This window comes from Phalacrocorax aristotelis, chromosome 1, assembly GCF_949628215.1.
Source record: "Phalacrocorax aristotelis chromosome 1, bGulAri2.1, whole genome shotgun sequence".
In the NCBI taxonomy this organism is placed as follows: Eukaryota; Metazoa; Chordata; class Aves; order Suliformes; family Phalacrocoracidae; genus Phalacrocorax; species Phalacrocorax aristotelis.
The window spans coordinates 124,328,978-124,348,957 of NC_134276.1; the positions used below are offsets into that span (position 1 = coordinate 124,328,978).

The 19,980-nt window shown below is 40.6% G+C and overlaps 1 protein-coding gene across 1 annotated transcript; it reads right to left on the reverse strand.

The window, feature by feature from the left end:
• Positions 1-1,527: 1,527 nt before the first annotated feature.
• CEP97 (centrosomal protein 97) lies at positions 1,528-19,980 on the reverse strand. The gene is made up of 11 exons (XM_075104678.1): positions 19,684-19,980; positions 14,361-14,503; positions 12,873-13,031; positions 12,379-12,480; positions 11,664-11,777; positions 10,497-10,663; positions 9,230-9,394; positions 7,387-7,520; positions 6,135-6,867; positions 4,977-5,052; positions 1,528-4,387 (listed from the first exon to the last, which is right to left on the reverse strand). Exons 1-11 carry the CDS (start codon positions 19,739-19,741, stop codon positions 3,671-3,673), a joined length of 2,568 nt encoding a protein of 855 aa, XP_074960779.1. The 5' UTR covers positions 19,742-19,980; the 3' UTR covers positions 1,528-3,670.

Genomic DNA, 19,980 nt, shown 5'->3' on the forward strand with positions numbered 1-19,980 from the left:
ACATACAGTAGGAAAAAATGCATTCTTGATTACAGGAAAGACTGACATTTGTAAACTATAAAAATAATTGGGAAAAAAATGAACTAGCAGTCATAAAAGAGTTGGTGTTACCATCACAGATTGAACCTGAAAACACAGATAAATGTATTTCCACCTTCCCCCTTGTCCCTACCCTCAGAAAAGCAGGCAAGAGAGTAATTTCTGCCATAGGCTAGCTGAAAGAGGTTTGTATGTGCCAAACACCTCATTTGGAGCAAAACTGCTTGCGTGGCACAGTTTAAATTGTTAGTCTGAGCTATATTTAGCTGATTTTTCTGAAGCAAATTAAAGATGTGCTTAAACTGTACTCACGGCAGAGCTGACAACATTGCCTGACAAATAACTATTAGTAGCCTCTTCCATCAGCACTGGAGGATCAACCCAGGACAAAGAAAAACAGACAAGCTTTACTTCTACACAGTACATTCTTCTGTTGAATATGGAGCCTTGCAAAAGGAAAATGCTGAAAGACACACAATATTAATTCAGGAAAATTGCAGACATGGATTTTCATATATTAGGCCTTCTGATTCCGTTATAAATGTCCATCACATCTCCAAAGGGAGCTGTGCATCCCTATCCAGGTAAAAGAATATTACATACCTAGATTAAGAAAAAAACTTACACAGATGAAAAAGATTAAAAGTTAAGCCATATACTATGATACATCATGATTCTTTGAGAGCTCAAAATGGACTGAAATAAGCCATTTTTAAGTATACATCTAGTTTGATTCCTTATTTTTCCGCTGCATCCTTCATTATGTCTTTCCCTGTATGTATTATAATGGTCAGGATGAAAATATTTTGTGTATATACAGACTAATTACATTTAATCCTGTAAAAATTAATCCAGAACTTCATTGTTCTCTGTATATTTAGGCAATTAATCTTCTACACATGCAAGATACTTTTCAGAACATCAGAAAAAAAACTTTCATATTTCACAGCTTCCCCAAAAGAGTAAGATAAAGCTGGTTATATGTTGGTACACACTTTGCAGTACCTTCATAAAATCAATTTTGGATATACAGGTGACAAGTTTAAAAAAGCCAACAATTGACCTAGTTAAAATAAGCCTTCTTGTGTTTGTGTTTTCAAGCCATAATAACAGAGAACATGCCAAGAAACACCTAGGGCTTCCATGAAAAAGTTTCACCAAGTTTTCCCCCTTTGATACCTCCAAAATTAAAGTGGTTTCTCCTCTTTTCTGCAGCAAAAGCTACAATACAAACAGCAAAATATGTATGGTCCCTCAGTGTCTTCAGTAAGTGAAACATTTTTATCCAGACAGTGGTCTGTTTTCTCCTGGGTCTTACATATGCTAACGCAGCACTCTGCCACAAAAGAGAACTTACTGTTTTATTACACCTAACCACTGCCTCCAGAGTGTAAGGTCCAATAATTTTTGGGTTTTGAGAGAGAAATTATTTCTGTCTGTGAAACAAAGTCTCTTTAAAGGTTTACACAACATTTTTTTTTTAATAACAGATTGACAGTCAAAGAGCCAAATCCTATGAACTGGAAATCTCCAAGCATGGCAGATTTAAACGCAAGTTGAGAACCTTCAGGGGACAAAGGTGTGATCATGTATCCTACACACTTCTTTGCACAGTTAATTAGGTGTTGTGATACATTAATGCACCTGTACCACTTTCAACACCCAAGCACACTCATGCTGTAAAATCTAAATATGAATGAGGTTATGCTACAAACATGCTGTAACTAGACCGAGTTAAAAAGCTAGCACATTAAGAATCTACCACCTCAGTTCCTGGGTTTTTTTCTGTTTTGTTTGTTAAATGCTCTCAGGTATGCAAGGCACAGTCAAAGTCAAGTCACAGATCTTGACTTCGTGACTGTAGTGATAGCTCTTTTGAGAAGTTAGTGACCTAGAACTTTTGGTTGGTTGGGGTTTTTTTTGGGGGGGTGGGGGGAGGGGTGGAATATGATGGCTACTCTATACACAGAGGCAAGAGTTACTCTTCCAGGGTGAATTTCACCACTGGGCAGGTGGGTGGTTACAAGTCCAATACAAAATTTATGTTCTAAATAAAGACTATTTTGAGGCCTCAAGCAGATAGAGGCCTTATTCCAAGCTCCTGAGTAGTGGTAAATTTCAGCTCAGAACCTAAAGTAGGCAAAAAATCAAAGCTTTTAGAAAAACTAAATTATTTTACATGGCAATGTGGTCATAAGAGTCACTTTAAAACAGCACTAGTTGATTTTAATGACACCATAGCACCAGAAGTTAACCTGTGGATTCAGAGAATTACAATATGTATGTGTCTTTATATCTGAGACGTTAATATTAGCAAACTATTGAAACACTGGCCTTCCAGTGCACACTGCAAAACACAGCATTAGCAAACTTAACTGACAGAAGTCACAACATCAGCTTTACTTTTACTAATCACATGGCAAAACAGATTTCCCTTGCCACTTTTGCGGTATACTAAGATACCTGATCTTTTTCCATTAAAAAACACAACATAGCAATGGCTACGCAAAATACACACCCTATTGCTTCTCCAGTGTTTTAGTGGAAAGCATAGCCTAAGTAATTTAGCATACTTGCCAACAGGGACGAAATACATCTTTTTATCCACATCTAATTAGAATGCCAAATACTGGACATACAGAGAAAAAAAAAACCAACCAAACAAAAAACCCAGTAGAGATATCAAGAAATAGTTTTAACTCATGACATTTGCTTTTAATATTCCTACCTGTAGATAGAAGCAGTGTGATCCATCAAACACACTAACACCTTGAAAGCCATGCAGATCCAAATACCAAAATGACATTAGCATCATTGTGAAGGCAAACCACGTATCACCAAGTCTGCTGCTGTAACCCAGCAGTGCCGTCTTGGAAACTGTATTCCCAAATCACGTGCCCTTTTGAAATTGTTATTTAGTAAAGGCTGCTACTGGTTCCACTTTGAGTCTTACCTGAGAAAGCAGAGAAACTCAACCCCAGGGCAAACAAAGGTCAAAGTTAGTTTGAAGATCCCTAAGGTCTGACTCCTGTAAATCCTTGTTTCAGTGCGTATGTAAATGACCTAATCCCAAGCCAGCAGCTTCATGTAAATGACAAAAAGAAGTCACTGACTTGGACACTGGTTTCATGGCATGCATCTTTGAAATGCTGACCAAACTACTACTCTTAAAGTCAAAAGAAGTCTGAAAGGCAACTGCTTTCAGCTTTCTCATCAGGCTCTATCCATACATGCACACGCTGCCTGTATTGACTCAATTTCCTCCTCTTTTGCAAAGTAAGAGCTCAGTCCTGCTTTTTAGAAAAAGATTCAAAACATAACGCATTCACCAAAGTGAATTTACAGCAAACACCCTACCGCCCCCAACACCCCCAATCTTCAGAATTAATTTAATGGAAGCCAGTTATTAGGATATCAGTTTTATGTTTGAAAATAAAGTGCATAATGACTGTCACTGAGAACTTTGCTCATTTCAGGTTAGCATAGTTAGTGTCAGTCCTCAGCAACATCATTGGTAACATGAGACAAACTCTGAAACAGCACACATGAAAAATAAGTTTTGTATAAATGGGAAGCAGAAAGAGAACTGCAAGTGAAATGGAATCCCTGGTCCTTTGTGGAACTGAGCCTACTATACAGCTATCCCAACATGCAGCATCTGAAATGAAGAATCACAGTCTGTTTGCTTCCCTTCTACTATTCCTGAATTCAGTTTGCAGCTTTCTGGTGTCTGACTGATTTCACCTCGGGCAGGGGAAGATGTATCTTGAGGGAGACCTAGAGAGACAGTGTCAGACAAAGAATCTTGGCTTTCTGCTGAAACAGTGATTTGTGGCCAGCTACCCTCTGCTTCCTCATTGCAATTTGTCCCTTCATCAGCCTCCTCCAGCTGCTGAACAGACTTCAAATACTCTTGTATTAGCCTGTTGTCCTGCTCATTACTAGAGCTCTCTTTACTTTGCCTACATTCCCCATGGTCATCCTCCGCATCTGAAGAATATGCTGAAACAGAATTGCCACATTGTTTTACAGTTTCCACTGAAAGAGAGCTCTCGGTTCCTTCCGTTAAACTCTTTTCAGAGCTACACAGGTCACCAGCATGAGCATGATCCCCCATGGAAGAATGAAAACCAGAATCTGGGAACTGCAACAAAGACTTTTCCTGAAGAGCATCACTAGCTGGAACTAACCAAGCAGAATCACGATCTGGTGGGGCTTCTTGCTCAAGTCTGGATGATGGAATAGATGGTTCAGGTGGACAGAAAGTACTGGCTGAAGGGATCACAGGTTGCCAAGTGGCACCTAAATTTTGTGTCACTGACAGCTGCCATTGTTGAAGGGATTTGACCTGTAAAGCACAGAGATAATTTCATTATGAAATGCAATGTTCTTTCCACTGTTAAATAATGGCTTTTAAACCTAGATGCCCAGCACAGACAGAGCACACAAGCCTCCAACTTCACGTACCTGAAGAAAAAGGAATCTGCTCTTAAAAACAGAAAGGGTGGTAAAATAACCCATGCTTAAGAAAACAATCGGTCTTATTTTTGGAAGAATAGCTTATTAGAAGATGTATTAGTAACTTTTCTGCTTTAGAAGTTAGTTGCTCAGAAGCAACATAGTTTGACACCGTTTCATTTGCCCTAGGCATCTTCATTCTTCACACTTCTACATTTATTTAGCTTCCCTTGCGTTTTGTCCTCCTCCTCACACCAGGCTACAATTTAGCCTTTTGCAACAAAACCAGTGTTACTGCACTAATACTTCTGGATATTATTTTATCCCAGAACAACACAGCAATTAAATTCTTATCAGCCACCCATGTCATCATTGGAAAAAATGAACCACACTGACTATCTCTTCAGGTTCTACAGTATGAAATAATGCCTTTCAAGCTCACATCTAAGCAGAAAAAGAAGATAACTAAAACTATTTACCTGGTTCCAAAGAAATCTGATAGCTTCCTCCTGTACAAGCCTCTGAATCTTATCTTCCTCTCTTTCTTTTCTTAGTCTGCAAGAACACACATCCAAATTTGTGCAGCTTAAGTAAGCAACATTTGGGTAACCAGATCAACAAGAACACATAAAAATGGCTACTTATAAAGCAGCACTCTTGAAAGATACAACAGAGCCTAACATTAAGACATTACTGCAGTCTGGCTTGCCATCAATATCCAGCTGCTGACTTCAAGTTTCTTTTTCAGTTACATTAGGATTCTGCTTCCTTTTGCTGCAGAACATTTATTGACTTGCTAATACTTTAAGTGCCTTTTTGTAATCTCAACCCAAGCTCTTCATTTTAAGTAGATTTGCTTCTTTTTCCTGCACAAAAAGAAAATCCCAAAATAGTGCTGCTTCATTTGAAATTATGCACTCCCCAACTGATATCACTTGGATGCAGGCATGACATGGAAGCATTGGGAGTTTCTAGAGGTTCACTGAGGGCTCAACTTGAGTCACAGAACTTTTGTCACGTGTGATAGCAAAGGAAGTGAGCCTGTCAGACCACCGGTTCCTAGGCTGAAAAAAATATTAACTAAATCTGCAATTTGTATCTTACAAATTGAGGAACTTTGATAGCGATCCCCTCCAAACGTGGATTCATAGGATCAAAAAAAACCAAAAAAACCCCAGAACCAAGCACAGAATTGCATTTTAAAAATGTATCATGCAAGGCAGAGAGAGAATTATTCTTTTCACCGGGAACAGAAGAATGACTCTCAACATGTACACTTCATTTACAGACTCTCTAATTGCTAGGAGACAAGTAAAAAAACCCAAAAAGCAAAATCACATAGGAATTTCTATCTTGGTTACGCAGTGCAACATGCAAGTCCTGCTAACAGAGGAACAGAAAAATTTATTTTAACCCAACCCACTCACAGAAGGCACTCTGAGAATATGAACAGCTATGCACATAACTGCTTATCTTACAGGAAGCGATCCTCTACTGTAATCACAGGTTTATATTACCAACGCTAGGTTCTACTGTGAGTAGTTAGATCAAGACCCAGTTACACCTGTTCTGAAATATCCTGGAACAATGATTATATTCACTCCAATTTGAAAATACACAACATGACCTCAACTTACTTTTCTATTTCATCAGTTAAGCAAATGATATGCTCCTGCATTCTGTTCAGTCGAATTTCATACCGCACTTCCTTGGCTCGGGGATGATAGTTCCTTGTGTAAAATCCTCTCCAGCAGGCTTGAAGCTTGGTAGCTGCTTTAGTCATTCTTTGCAGTTCAGCTGTGCCTTGATCGACAACAGCTAATGAATCAGAACTCTCTCCTGCCATCTCATCAGGACAGAGAGTTGTAACTCCCGATTCAGCGCCTACTGAGGTGCTGGTTTCAGAGGATGCTGAACAGTTGCTAGTATTAGTAGTCAGGCTAGCTGTTACTGGGTCAGAAGGCAGCAACGGCATATTCTCTTTGATATTCTCTTGAGTTTCCACACTTCCTCCTGCTCTGTTCAAGTGCTCTCTTGTAGCACATGAAGCTTCTTGCTTGTTAGCCATTTCTCCTCTATTAACATCTTTCACACATTCAATCCCTGTATTGTTACCATCTTCCAGGCCCAAATTCATTCCATGTAGTTTCAGGTCCAAAGTAGGAGACACTGGAGACAATCCTGAAGCAACTGGCATGAAAGTAGACTCTGAGGATAAAAGGCTGCTATTTAGTTTGTCTTCATCTGTCTGTATATCTTCAAGGTATAGCTCCTTGCAAAAACTTCTTTCAAGAAAAGTGTTCTTTACTGCATAGGAATGATCATCATTTGCACTTGGTCCAACCCAAGAATTCTTCTGGATGATAGGTTCTAGACAGGCAGAAAGCCGTATTCAAAAGTGTGACAGTATTTCAACAACATATCTTCTTTTAATTCATAAGTATTCACAATTTGGTTTAGATAGCTAGAACCTGGGTGTGTAAGAAGATCTAAAATGCTAGTAAAGATAAGCATTATTTCTATATAACAATAATGACAATAACTACTTATCTCAGAAACATCCATAAACTTTGCAAATACTGGGTATGGTAAATTGCACAAACTGCTGCCCCCTGGAGAAGTTACGCTTTTATCAGATGGAACACTCTAACTACTCTTCAGTTTACTGAATTGTGTTTTTCGCCTAACAATCTTAGTAGCATTTCAAACATGAATAAGCACGGAATGTACTTTTAGAAAACAAAGTATAACTTCAGTTGAAAATCTCCAAAAATCAATCAAATAAAATAATAACAGGGCCTTGTTCTGAAATTCTCTCCACAAAGTTATCTATGTTCAAAAAAAAAAAATTTCAACAGGTTAGATCACAGGTGCAGATTAGCTTCTTACCACTTTCAAGAACACTCTGGGGTGGCTGGGCTGGACTGCTGTGTTCATAAGTAACTGGCAGTGTTTTGTTGGGAGTAGAGGATGTAGGTGGCCCTTCATTTTGGTTTTGATGCATCAACTGCCTCTGGTGGAGCCTAAGGACAGAGTTTCAACAGATTTTATATTTCTTTTGAACCTTTTTGGTAAGGAAGACATCTAGAAGAAACTATAAACTACTTTAAAGGAAACAAGTGATCAAACCATTCTAAAACAAGAGGCTAGTTAAGCAGACCCTACACCTACAAGACACTACTAACACGACTACTCACAAAGCAGGGGATTGCAGACTGCTCCTGTTCCCCTCCCTCCTGCCCCTTTTTCTTTATGTATTAAAAAGAAAAAGAAAGAAAGAAAAAATCCCACGTGCAATTCTGACTATAGACTGAAAACCATGAAGTATTTCTAAACAAAAGGAAAGAAGGTATGCAAATATTTTAAGTGTCTACTGCAAGATATGTTATGCTTGTGTGCATAGAGGAGGTTGAAGAAAGGAAGTGTCTTCTACATCAGAATATGAATGAATCAAGGAAAGGGTATCCCTGTTACGAAAGGAACAAAATCCTAACACAAATCAGCAAACCTTGCCAGAAACATAAAATCATCCTTTACAGACTGAGAAAACAGGTCGTTTCAGCCCAGCTAAATTCAAAGATCATGAGGTAGAGGTCAGAAAAGCCAAACTGCCCTAAAAATCATACATGTGTGTGCATATACAGGTAGAGATTTTGGGGGTTTGTTTTTTTGGAGAGGGTTTTTTTTTTATTTTTAGAGTTATATTTTGCAAGTCAACTTCCTGAATTTTCCTCAGAAAAATCATGTGAATGTCAGAGCAGTTAGCTGGAAATTCCAAAGTCAATATGCTTCTATTGTACCTTCTCTGAAACGGCCCCGACATAATCTCCTCCTGAAGATCAGTCTACAGGGACAAAGTTTGCAGTAGCTCCTTCCAGATGCTCCCAAGTTTCCAGCCTTTTGATGAGATGTCGCCTTTCTGCTTACCACAACACTTCTATTGCCCAAATTTCTACCCACACTATGCCACTTACGTAGCCTGCTCCTCTGAGCTGAGTCTTCTGCAAAAGGAGTTTGTCAGTAGGTCCTGGGGAATAGGGATACCTGTATTGTTACGTTTTTTGGCTTTTATTCCCAATTAGTTCACCTTTTCATAGGAGGAAGGTGCACCACAGTAACTCTCCTGATCTACTTGCATAGACCTTAGCAAAATGGCTACTGCTGGCAGAACCAGCTGGCTTTATAGATGCCTCTGCTGACAGACCCCAGGTGCCAGATACAGAGATCGTCAAGAGCATCACTGGGAACAGTGCCCGGCAAAGGACACCCTTAACTTTAGAACCAAGAAAGAACATGTTAACAACAAAGTGGCTAATACACCAGCATACCACAATAGTCTTAATTTACAAAACAAAAAGTTAAAAAAACAAAGTTAATCTAAGCTCCTTTTTGAGGTTTTCCTCACTTTCTCTGCAGCAAAAAAATCTCAGTAAGTAGCTTGTTTATTTTAATCACAGTCCTAACACAAATTGCCTTCAATGTCCTACAGAGCACAGATTGAAAAATACAGAGATTTTGCCCCTCTATGACCCAGCAAGCAGGAAAACACTCCTGCTGCTGCTTTGCCTCTCATTCCCCTCTAGGATACATCCTGTATCTCCATTATTCTTCCCATCTCCAGCCCTCACTGCTGTTTTGAAATACTTAGAAGCAAATATTATTAAACCTAACACATAATAAGATATACAGTTATGTTCTCAATTACATTCCTTAACAATAGAGAAGTTCTCACCTTTGCTTACTTAGTATTTTTTCCAGTTTGGCATCCTCTTCAGTCTGGAGTCCGTATGTAGATATAAGAGGACAAACAGTAGCCAAGTACTGCACTAACTGAACATGCTGTCCAGGTCGGTATAATCTTCCTTTACCTTGACTGTAGAGCCATTCTGCTTTCAAACTGTTGGGAAAGGGGAAAATGGCTACCACTAATGCATGGTATAGAACCCCTAACTCTGCTTTGATTACTGTTCTTCTAGTTGGTACCTAAGAGGTAATCTACAAATCTAACAAGAACTTGGAACATGAGCAGTGCCCAAGGAACTGGGATTTTAATTATTAGAATAATGAATAAATTATTCCCTCACATAAACATGGATGAAACAAAAAAAGATCTGACAAACACTCTGCAGTCTCTGCTTTATCTATGTGTAGTCTTTGAGCACTGAAAACACATTTGTGTGAATCAATTTGTCAAAGCTTTCACAGAAACTCACACAAACATGCCAAATAGCCACAGAGAGCAAATCTTGCTGAGAGCATTCAACAATTAATATCTGTTTCTAATTTAAATGCTCTTCAGTATGAGAACATTTAATATAATATATTCTTATAATACCATTAATACAGAAAACTCCTTTAGCTGTTAAAAAAAAATCTAGAACTCTTACAGGCAGCTTTTTGATAACCTCATAATATGCTATGGTGAAACAGAAACAGGAGTTGTTTGCCTTTGACCAGAAAGGCAGCTTTTTATTTTATTAACTGGGAAATGAGACAGTAATGTCCTGGACTGTGTTAATGTATTGGACTAGAACGCATTTATACTGGATAACATTTATACGCGTGGACTGTTCTGATGTCAAGAACTGTAAGACATCTCTACCGTCATACAGATATCATACTGACATAATGACCACAGTGATACAGTAACGTGACATGAGCAAAGTGATATTTAGCTAACTGATACAAAGAAATGCCAAATCTAGAAATCACATGAAAATCAGACCCTTTATAAAAGAGCACATTTGAGCTTCCCCCAAGGTAATAGCTTTAACATTTCTGATTGCCCCATTCTGCAAATTCAAAGACCTTATACTTGGAAGGGATAACAGACCACTGATAAACTGCTAGCACAGTTTTGCTCTGTAAAAGTGCTACTGTGAGTTGAGTAACAAAAGCAACCTTAACTTTATATTTCTACTTAAATAAACTTGTGATTTCACACAATAATTCCAGTTTAACAGATGAAAAATTTCAGGGATTTAACAATATGATGTCACCTTTCCTTCTGAGAAATCACATATCCGTCAAGAACTTTAAGGTTCAGACACCAGCTGACAATATATGGCCTGTAGTCAAAGCCAGGGATAGAAGGCGTGGCCATCACACAAGGATTATTCATAATTGACAGCTGTTCCAATTGACGAAGAGAGGCCAGGAAAGAAACCTTGAGAAAACAAGATATATTAATTACCTGAAGAGAACCATTAAATGCTTACAGAATGTACCACGTTTCTCTAGTTACAGCTAGAGATCTCACAAAAAACGTCACAGTTACAGATAAAATTAAAATCACATTTGCTTTTTGAATATAACGTCTTCAAAGGACCTTCTATCAACTATTGCCACTTTCCCTTTAATTCTCCTGTAGGTACTATAGCCCTTGAGAAGTATTAGCTTCTCTTAAAATCTGGGAATGGGGCTTTATGTATAGAAAGGTACAGTATTTCTACGATTCCAGTTCACCATAACAGGTGTTGAGATTTTGACAAAAAACAAACGGGGAAAAAAAACCAACCTAGCAAGCCAAAAAGCTGAGAAACTCTGAAGAAGAGAAACGTATTACCAAAACAAGATTTTTCTTCCAACATGGAAGTCCAACTGACAGTAGTTTTGGCTGCTACTTATATTAAAAAAAAAAACAAAAAACAAAAGAAAAAACAAAACATAACAAACAAACCAAGCCCAAACCCAAGCCAATAAAGACAAAAATCACAGGCAGAATCTTTGTTTCTCTTACATGATGTTTGCAAAATAGGTGAAATAACACAGGGGCCCAAAAACATTCAATTGCAACAAGTGCAATTCAAACCTCTGTTCTAAACACTGCAGCTACAGAAGCTCTCTACAACAGTTAATCAGCTCAGTTTTCAACATTCACACAATCTTGAAAAGCTCTCTATTAATTTAGTCCTCAAAGTATACTTCTGACATCCCTGAATAAATATAAAAACAAAACAAGAAGGCAAAGTTTCTTCTAAGGACAAATTTTAAGGAGTATCACCTAGCTTGTGCAGCACGTGAATAGTATAGTTATTACATATAAACTATTAAAAGTAATTTCTGTCAACATGGGTCATGTCAAAGTAGGGAGCCCATTTCATTCTTATCCAACTATCTCCTTTCAGTCTACCTAAAGACAAGGTCGTAGATCTTCTATATCTTACCTCATTTAAGTCTCTGATCTCATTTTCTGCCAAAGAAAGAACAGTCAAATTCTGAGGTAGGCAAACAGGGGCAGTGCGAAGCAAAGTTATAATATTTCCATGTAGCAACAGAGTCTATAAAATAAAAATATGGTGATGAAAGGTATGTTTACTCAAAACCCTCATATTTTTTGTTCAGGCAATACCTGCACAATACACACAAAAGAGCTATAATTAAGGCTTCCTGGTATCATCAAAATTATTTTTGTTTATTCCAAGGGAAAACTAATTTTTATATTTTAGAGAAAAATCTTCTCATTTGAAAATGCAGAACTGAAGTACAGTCACATTTACAAAAAAAAAGTATGTGGAAACATTTTTTCTCTACAGTGTCTGGAAACATTTTTTTTCTCTAGAGTGTTCATGCTGAGAGAGTTAATACTGTTTTGTCTTGATTCATGACGTGGGACAAGAGAACTGAGACCTACAAACAAGGTCTCACCACGTCATCTTTACCAAAATCATTACAGTGGTTATAGAAAAAACACTGCCTCTGTTCCTGCAACTTGAAAACATGGAAAAGAACTCTTACATGCTTCTCTCTAGAAATTATAGTGATCAATTAAAATGCTTTAAGAGTTAGTGTTTGAAAAATGAATGCTTTAAAAGGCAGCAATTTTCAAAGCAACTTACTTTATGCAAAGAATGTAACAAAACCAGAGAAAATAGCATCTACCTTCAGCGACGTAAGCTTGGAGAGATCGCCTAATTGAGCTATGTTATTGTCTGACAAATCAAGATGCTGAAGAGATAGACAGGAATTGATTTGTTCAATGGCCTACAAAAATAAAGTAGTTAATTACTCACAGTAACTCTTTTTTAGTTATTAAATAAAACCAGGTATCAACAATTAATTATTTCAAAAGCTAGAAAACACAGGATAAGTAACCCAAAACAAGAACCATGTTTTCACGCAGTTTCATTTTAAAGATGATAATCCTTCTCCTATTTTGGGGACTATTTCCCAGTCTCATTACATTTCAGTATCAAAGCTTTTATTTTTTCCTAGACAATTCCTGTCTGGAAGTTACCCTCATAAACCAGTAGGCACACAACTTCAAGATTTGTTCCAATCAAAACCAGAAACATATTCAGATTTCTTTGCAGCATTTTCGAAATTTCTACAATGCTATGTTCTGGAAAAATGTACGGAAAGACTAAATACTTTACCTTAATATTATTTCCTGCTAAGTTCAGCCATTCCAGGTGCACCAAATCCTTCAGCCCTTCCACATACCCAATACTATTATGAGGCAAGTTAAGCACCCGGAGCTTAGTCAGTTTTGCTACACCCATCATTCGCACCAAACGATTGTTGGCTACAGAAAGCTGCAGATTGACACACAAACAAAAGAAACAGTTTTAACTATTAAATTGCACAGACAGGCTTTTATTTTTAAAAATCTAATTCAACAGGAACTATTTCAATCTATGTATTCTATTTTCAAGCAAATAACAGATATGAAAATGTTTAAGAGCCAGGAAATAAATTACTGATCAAAGAAAGCAGTCTTCACAAGTCACTCTGCAAACTTAAGATGAAACCTTCCTCCTAGCAATAGCTAAATAAAGGAGAATGAATAAGGAGCCATGTCATATGAGAACAAGATTTAAAAATCGGAATTGCCAAATCATTGTGCAAATTGTTGCACCACTCCTGGTGTAAAATCATACTTGCTGTCAACTTGGCAAAGGACAAAATATATTTCACACGATTCAGAAAAAGTCCTGTGCTAACAGGACTAATCACAAACGTTTTAAAGGATAAATCCTGATTAGATGTACACATCAATAGCACGACCACCAAGCTGGCATACTGGTGAAGGTTAGCTGCTGCAACAAAACCCACCTCTCCTATCTCAATTTACCTTGTCTCTAGAAGCTATTAGGTGACTTCAAGTCTATCTGGAGGCACTTTCAGTGATAATTAGCATGGACTTGTACAGCTTTTCCCCGGAGGGATCAATACTCTGATTTTTGCAAGCACCATGCACATGCTTAACATTGTTATCACTAATATGCTCATGAACTTAAATGGACTGTCGCTAGTATTAAAATTAAGGATAAGCACTAGCAACATCAGGGCCTACATGAATCAATATGTTTACAAGATTACACAGATCCCTCCCACTTCATATTTTTGTATGTGCTATTTCTATATTAACCCAATCCACATGGCTTTTTTTCTTCTTCTAAATTAAGGCTACCAATCCTCTTCCTTTGTGAAGAGTTATGAAACTCAAATGGAGAGAAAACTCCTGCATGTATGTCTGCACATCTACAATTACACAGAGAAAAGATAAAACAAAGTTATTTTTAAGGTTACAAAACTCAGGTATTCAAAAGCTAACAAGTATCAAAATTTGAGTTAGTGACTTTTCTAGGCATTCTTATGATGTGTCCCCCCCCCCGCCCTTAGGCTTTATTTACTTCATTTTTAGTTACCTAGGCAACTAGCAAAACAGACTCCCCCACTACCAACTGTAGAGCTACACTGAAAACAAAGTTTTCTATTTTAGTTAGCCATCATTTATTTTCCCGTGAAGACAGTAACTGCTAAGTTACTTCAATTACATAAAATACTTATGCATTAAGGTCATACTATTTGGCATCACAGTACCATTATTTCATAGCAAATCCAAGTCAAGTAACACTGACCTGCATCAGATTCCTGCACTTCTCCAAGTGTTCCAGTTTAATTATCTGGTTTTTGTCCAGAATCAGCGTGTGAGTATCAGCATCGCAAGGTATGGTTGGACCCAGTTTTTGCAATCCTTGACCTGACCAGTTGACTGCCAAGCCTGAGATGGGAGAAGAAAAAAACAAGAGGAAAAAAATAAAAAAGCAAGCCCCAAAGTCAACACTTATATATGAGAATGTGTACTGCAAAAGCAAAACAAGATAAACAGATTTGTTTTACAATGCATGTAGATAGTTTGCAAATACAAATGAACTTTCATTTCCACGTAAAAATGAAGCAAATTACTTCATACCAAATGCATTAGAATAACTGATCCAATACTGGAAGACATAAATTCCAGGCCCCATCCCAATACAGAATTCTGGTGCAATTCTGGGAAAGTCAGTAACAGATCCTCTGAAGTGGGAAGCAGAGCAAAATTTCAGTAGGTAAATTTAAAGGTGTGATCCTCAAACCTCCAAATTCCAAAATCCCCATAATTTTTAAATTTTTCAAAGATTTCAAGTTTTGAGCAGCTTGACAACTACCTATGTGTAGGCACTATCTAAATTCCTGCTTATAGGCAAACCCAGAACATGCCTAGCACACCTCTGTAGGATCACACTCCACACACAACAGCACCCATATCTGTCACTAAAAAAAATTGTATAAAGGGGTAAAAGGGTAAGCAGCATGTACCATTTCATCAATCAGAATGTGGGAAACTTGATGAGGATGCAAACCTACAAACTTTACTTCCTGGAGAGTTCCATCAAACACCTTGCTAAAATATTTGAAGATTAGGGTACTTAACTCAGAAATGTGAAATGCCCATGTGACAGTCTTCAGCCTGAGGGAGAGAAACAGCCTTACCATAAACAAGTCTTCTAAAAGCTAGATCATTGAACAAAAGCCTACAGTTTTCTCTTTTCCTCTCTCTCTCTGGAAAAATAATATTAGCCTACACCACTTTTTAAAAGGGCAATCTAGGTCCAAACTCAGCATGGAGGTTTCAGTCTGTGAAATCAGAACTGACACCTCTCTGTTGTCAGAAGGTGAACGCTTAAGCTTCAGAAAAGAAACAAACTTAAGATTCAGCCCTCCCTTTAAAATTTCATAGAATAGAATCAAAGAATGATTAAGGTTGGAACAGACCTCTAAGACCATCAAGTCCAACTGTCAACCCAACACCACCATGCCTCCTAAACCATGTCCTGAAGTGCCATGTCTACATGTTTTTTGAATGCCTCCTGGGATGGTGACTCCCCCACCTCTCTGGGCAGCCTGTTCCAATGCCTGACCACTCTCAGTGAAGAGATTTTTCCTAATATCTAATCTAAACCTCCCCTGATGCAGCTTGAGGCCATTTCCTCTCATCCTATCACTTGTCACTTGGGAGAAGAGACCGACCCCCGCCTCGCTACAACCTCCTTTCAGGTCCTTGTAGAGAGCAATAAGGTCTCCCCTCAGCCTCCTCTTCTCCAGGCTAAACAACCCCAGCTCCCTCAGCTGCTCCTCATAAGACTTGTTTTCCAGACCCTTCTCCAGCTTTGATGCTTTCGTCTGGACATGCTCCAGCACCTCAGGGTCCTTCTTGTTAGGGAGGGGCCCAAAACTGAATGCAGTATTTGAAGCGCACCCTCACCAGTGCCAAGTATGGGGGCACAATCACTTCCCTACTCGAGCTGGCCACACTATTCCTGATAAAAGCCAGGATACTGTTGGCCTTCTTAGCCATCATATCACATCATATATCATCATGTTCCTATCACATACATTAAGATATGCAAACTGACTGCTGCAAAACCTAATCTTAAGTATTTAATTTATTGGGTAGGCAATGTGTCTAATTCAGAGCAAAAGACTCCACTGCAAGACTTCACTGGCCAAATACTTCAGTGCATCTCACCTTAAGATTTTGGTGCTTGTGTCCTCAAATTATATTGATATGCTAAACATTTCATATACCAGTAAAGCACCTAGTGAAATGTCAGAACAAAAACCCCATTCATATAGCCGTAATACAGCACAGGTGACATATGGGCAGGAGCAAATTGTAAATAGGCTAGCATATCATTCATTTAACGGAACACACAATTAAAATGTATTATGCAAAAACTGCTACTATATAAAGTTAAGAGCTAAACATTTGCCATCTACAAGGAACCTGACTCACTGGTACCATGGTGACACCTGCTAGTAATAATTTATATAAATTAAGCCTCTGCTGTGTGATTTACATACACACACCATTCTAGTGCTTGCTCATCTCTTACTATCTGCTCTGTAGATAAAGCTACCTTTTCCAGCAGCACATTCCAGAATATTGTTCTTAGCCTAACATGCATTATATACTAATATTCTTGCAGTTTGCAGGCTTTTAGGGTTCAGTTACACTAAGGATGGAGACAAACATTTTTAGTGTACCATTCTGTCGACTAGAGAATATGCTTTTCTAAGAAGCATCTCTGACGATATTTATTACATTTCCATTGCTTCTCAATCTCCCTCAAGAGTACTGAGTGAGCTGGCAGAGGAGCTTGCCAAGCCACTCTCCGTCATTTATCAGCAGTCCAGGTTAACAGGGGAGGACGCAGATGACTGGAGGCTTGCCGATGTGACATCCATCTACAAGAAGGGCCAGTCAGCCTGACCTTGGTACCTGGGAAGGTTACGGAGCAGTTCATCTTGAGTGAGCTCACCAAGCATGTGCAGGACAACCAAGGGGGTCAGGCCCAGCCAGCATGGCTTCTTGAAAGGCGGGTCCTGCCTGACCAACCTGATCTCCTCCTATGACAGGGTGACCCGTCTAGTGGATGAGGGAAAGGCTGTGGATGTTGCCTACCTCGACTTTAGCAAAGCCTTCGACACTGTCTCCCACAGCATCCTCCTAGAGAAGCCGGTGGCTCATGGCTTGGACAGGTATACCCTTCGCTGGGTAAAAAACCAGCTGGATGGCCAAGCCCAGAGAGTTGTGGTGAACAGAGCTAAATCCAGTTGGCGGCCAGTCACAAGCGGGGTTCCCCAGGGCTGAGTTTTGGGGCCACTCTTGTTTAATATCTTTATCAATGATCTGGATGAAGGGATCGAGCGCACCCTCAGGAAGTTTGTAGACAACACCAAGCTGGGCAGAGGTGTTGATCTGCTCAAGGGTAGGAAGGCTCTACAGAGGGACCTGAACAGGCTGGATCAATGGGCTGAGGCCAACTGTATGCAGTTCAACAACACCAAGTGCCAGGTCCTGCACTTTGGTCGCAACAACCCCATGCAACGCTACAGGCTTGGGGAAGAGTGGCTGGAGAGCTGCCCAGCTGAGAAGGCCCTGGGGGTGTTGGCTGACAGCTGGCTGAATATGAGCCAGCGGTGTGCGCCCAGGCAGCCAAGAAGGCCAACAGCATCCTACCTTGTATCAGGCATAGTGTGGACAGCAGGAACAGGGAAATGATCATGCCTCTGTATTCAGCACTGGTAAGGGTGTGCACAAAAGGAAATGGCCTCAAGCTGCATCGGGGAGGTTTAGATTGGATATTAGGAAAAATGTCTTTACTGCAAGAGTGGTCAGGCATTGGAACAGGCTGCCCAGAGAGGTGGTGGAGCCACCGTCCCTGGAGGTGTTCAAAAACATGTAGACATGGCACTTCAGGACATGGTTTAGGAGGCATGGTAGTGTTGGGTTGGCGGTTGGACTTGATGATCTTTGTATCATTGAGGCTGGAAAAAAACTTTATGATTCAAATCCACAGCCACAAGAGCAGCTCTGAAGAGAAGCAATGCCAAGCCAGCAGTACCAGAAACAGCCACACTCCTCTCTTTGCACGTTTATGAAGAAGGTACTACATGTTTTGCACTTAAGTAGCCACCTCTGTAACCTGTCACGGTTTTTAGTTGCTAACTGAGGCTGAACCACGATAAACCACTTGGTCACTTTAACTAAATAAAGAAATTTTGCATCTGCTCATTTATCCAAGTGCTTGTTAAAAAGATTTTCAACTGCCCATGCTGACCAAGGAGAAGGGCTAGGATGCACAGTATAGAATTACAAGAGCAATTCTTTTTTTCATGTGCGTGAGGTGTCCCATTCAAACTGGGGCACCCCAAATGTGGTTTTACATGTGGTTCTTATACCTTTATAGCATTCAGGTACATGATTTGACTAATCGCTACTTAACATACGCTACCATTTACAAAGCAACTATGTTTCTATGGCATCATTATCCACCTGATTCTCTATTGATCTAGACAACCCTACAGTTACTTATCTATGACACCAGATAATGGAAGGGTTTCACAGGCATGCTAGAGGGGCTAGGATATTGATGTTATCACCTCAGTTGTTCAAGGGTATCCTTTATCCTTCGTGGCCAGCTTTAAGATTCTGAGAATCAAAGGTGGTCCTTGTCTCAGGGACCAGGGCAGCTGTCCTTGTGATGAGCTCGCATCCTTTAGTTCACTTAAGCATGACTATTCAGTATACTATGTAAACTATATAAATATATATATATTAAGAGAGGTAATAGTTTCACACTACAAAGACTAATTGGTATAACAGGGAATAAGATTTTCCTAACAGGCTCTCAGTACCCAGAAAAACGTTTCAGAACTGCTTATTACTCATTTAGCAGGTATGTACATCAATAGACAAAACGAGGTTCCCACCTCAGAGGCTCACAGATTTTCTTTTGGCCTCTGCTCGCTCACCAAGTCCTTAACCCTCCAAAGCCAGACTTGCATTATTAAAACACACAGTCCTTTCAGACACAGCTGCAGGAGACAAGGTGCTGCCCCCCAAGATGTATCTACCCTCAACAGAAGGGAGCAAGGGGCCTTATTTCAAGCCCTGTCCTGCCTCCCACACGGCGGGGGGCGCACCCCTCGAGGGGCCCGGGCCTAGGCAGCAGGGGCAGCCCCTCCCGGCGCCCCCGGCGCCACATCCGCTGCCGTGCTGACCCCCGCCCCTCAGGGCGGGCTGCCCGGGGGCGGGAAACCATGCTGACCCCCGCCTCCTCGCCCCCCACTTTCCCGGCCGCTTGAGCCCCACTTGGGGACCTCAGATGCCAGTCGTCAGCGGAGTGGGGGGCGGAGAGGGGAACGGCCGAGCCACCAAAAGGAGGAGGCGCCCCTCAGCTCCCACCGGTCAAGATCCCCGCACACATCAGGGGCCACGGGGGCTTTCGGGACTCGTAGCCCGCCCCCGCACTACAGCTCCCGGGGTGCGCTGCGCGCCCTCGCCTCCCGCCGCGAGCCAAACAAACCCCCGGCGGTGCCCGCAAACCCGCTCGCTGACCCCGACGCTCCTCTTACCCCCTCCGCCCGGCGAGGCGGCCTCCGTCTTCCCCGCAGCCCCCACGGCCGCCGCCATGCTTCCCGCTTTGCCAACGTCGCCAGGCAACCGGGCGCCGCACGTTCGATGAGCTGCCTCACTTCGCCGCGGAGAAGAAACCCCGCCCTTTATTCCCGGTACGACGGAGGGTCCCGCGCGCGGGGCTGCCCGGCGAGACTGTAACCGAACCGGCGGGGAGCCCTGCCGGCCCGAGCGCTGCCGCAGGGACCCCCCACACGCCCGCCCGTCCCGTCAGGCGCGCGCGCGGGGGGAGGGGC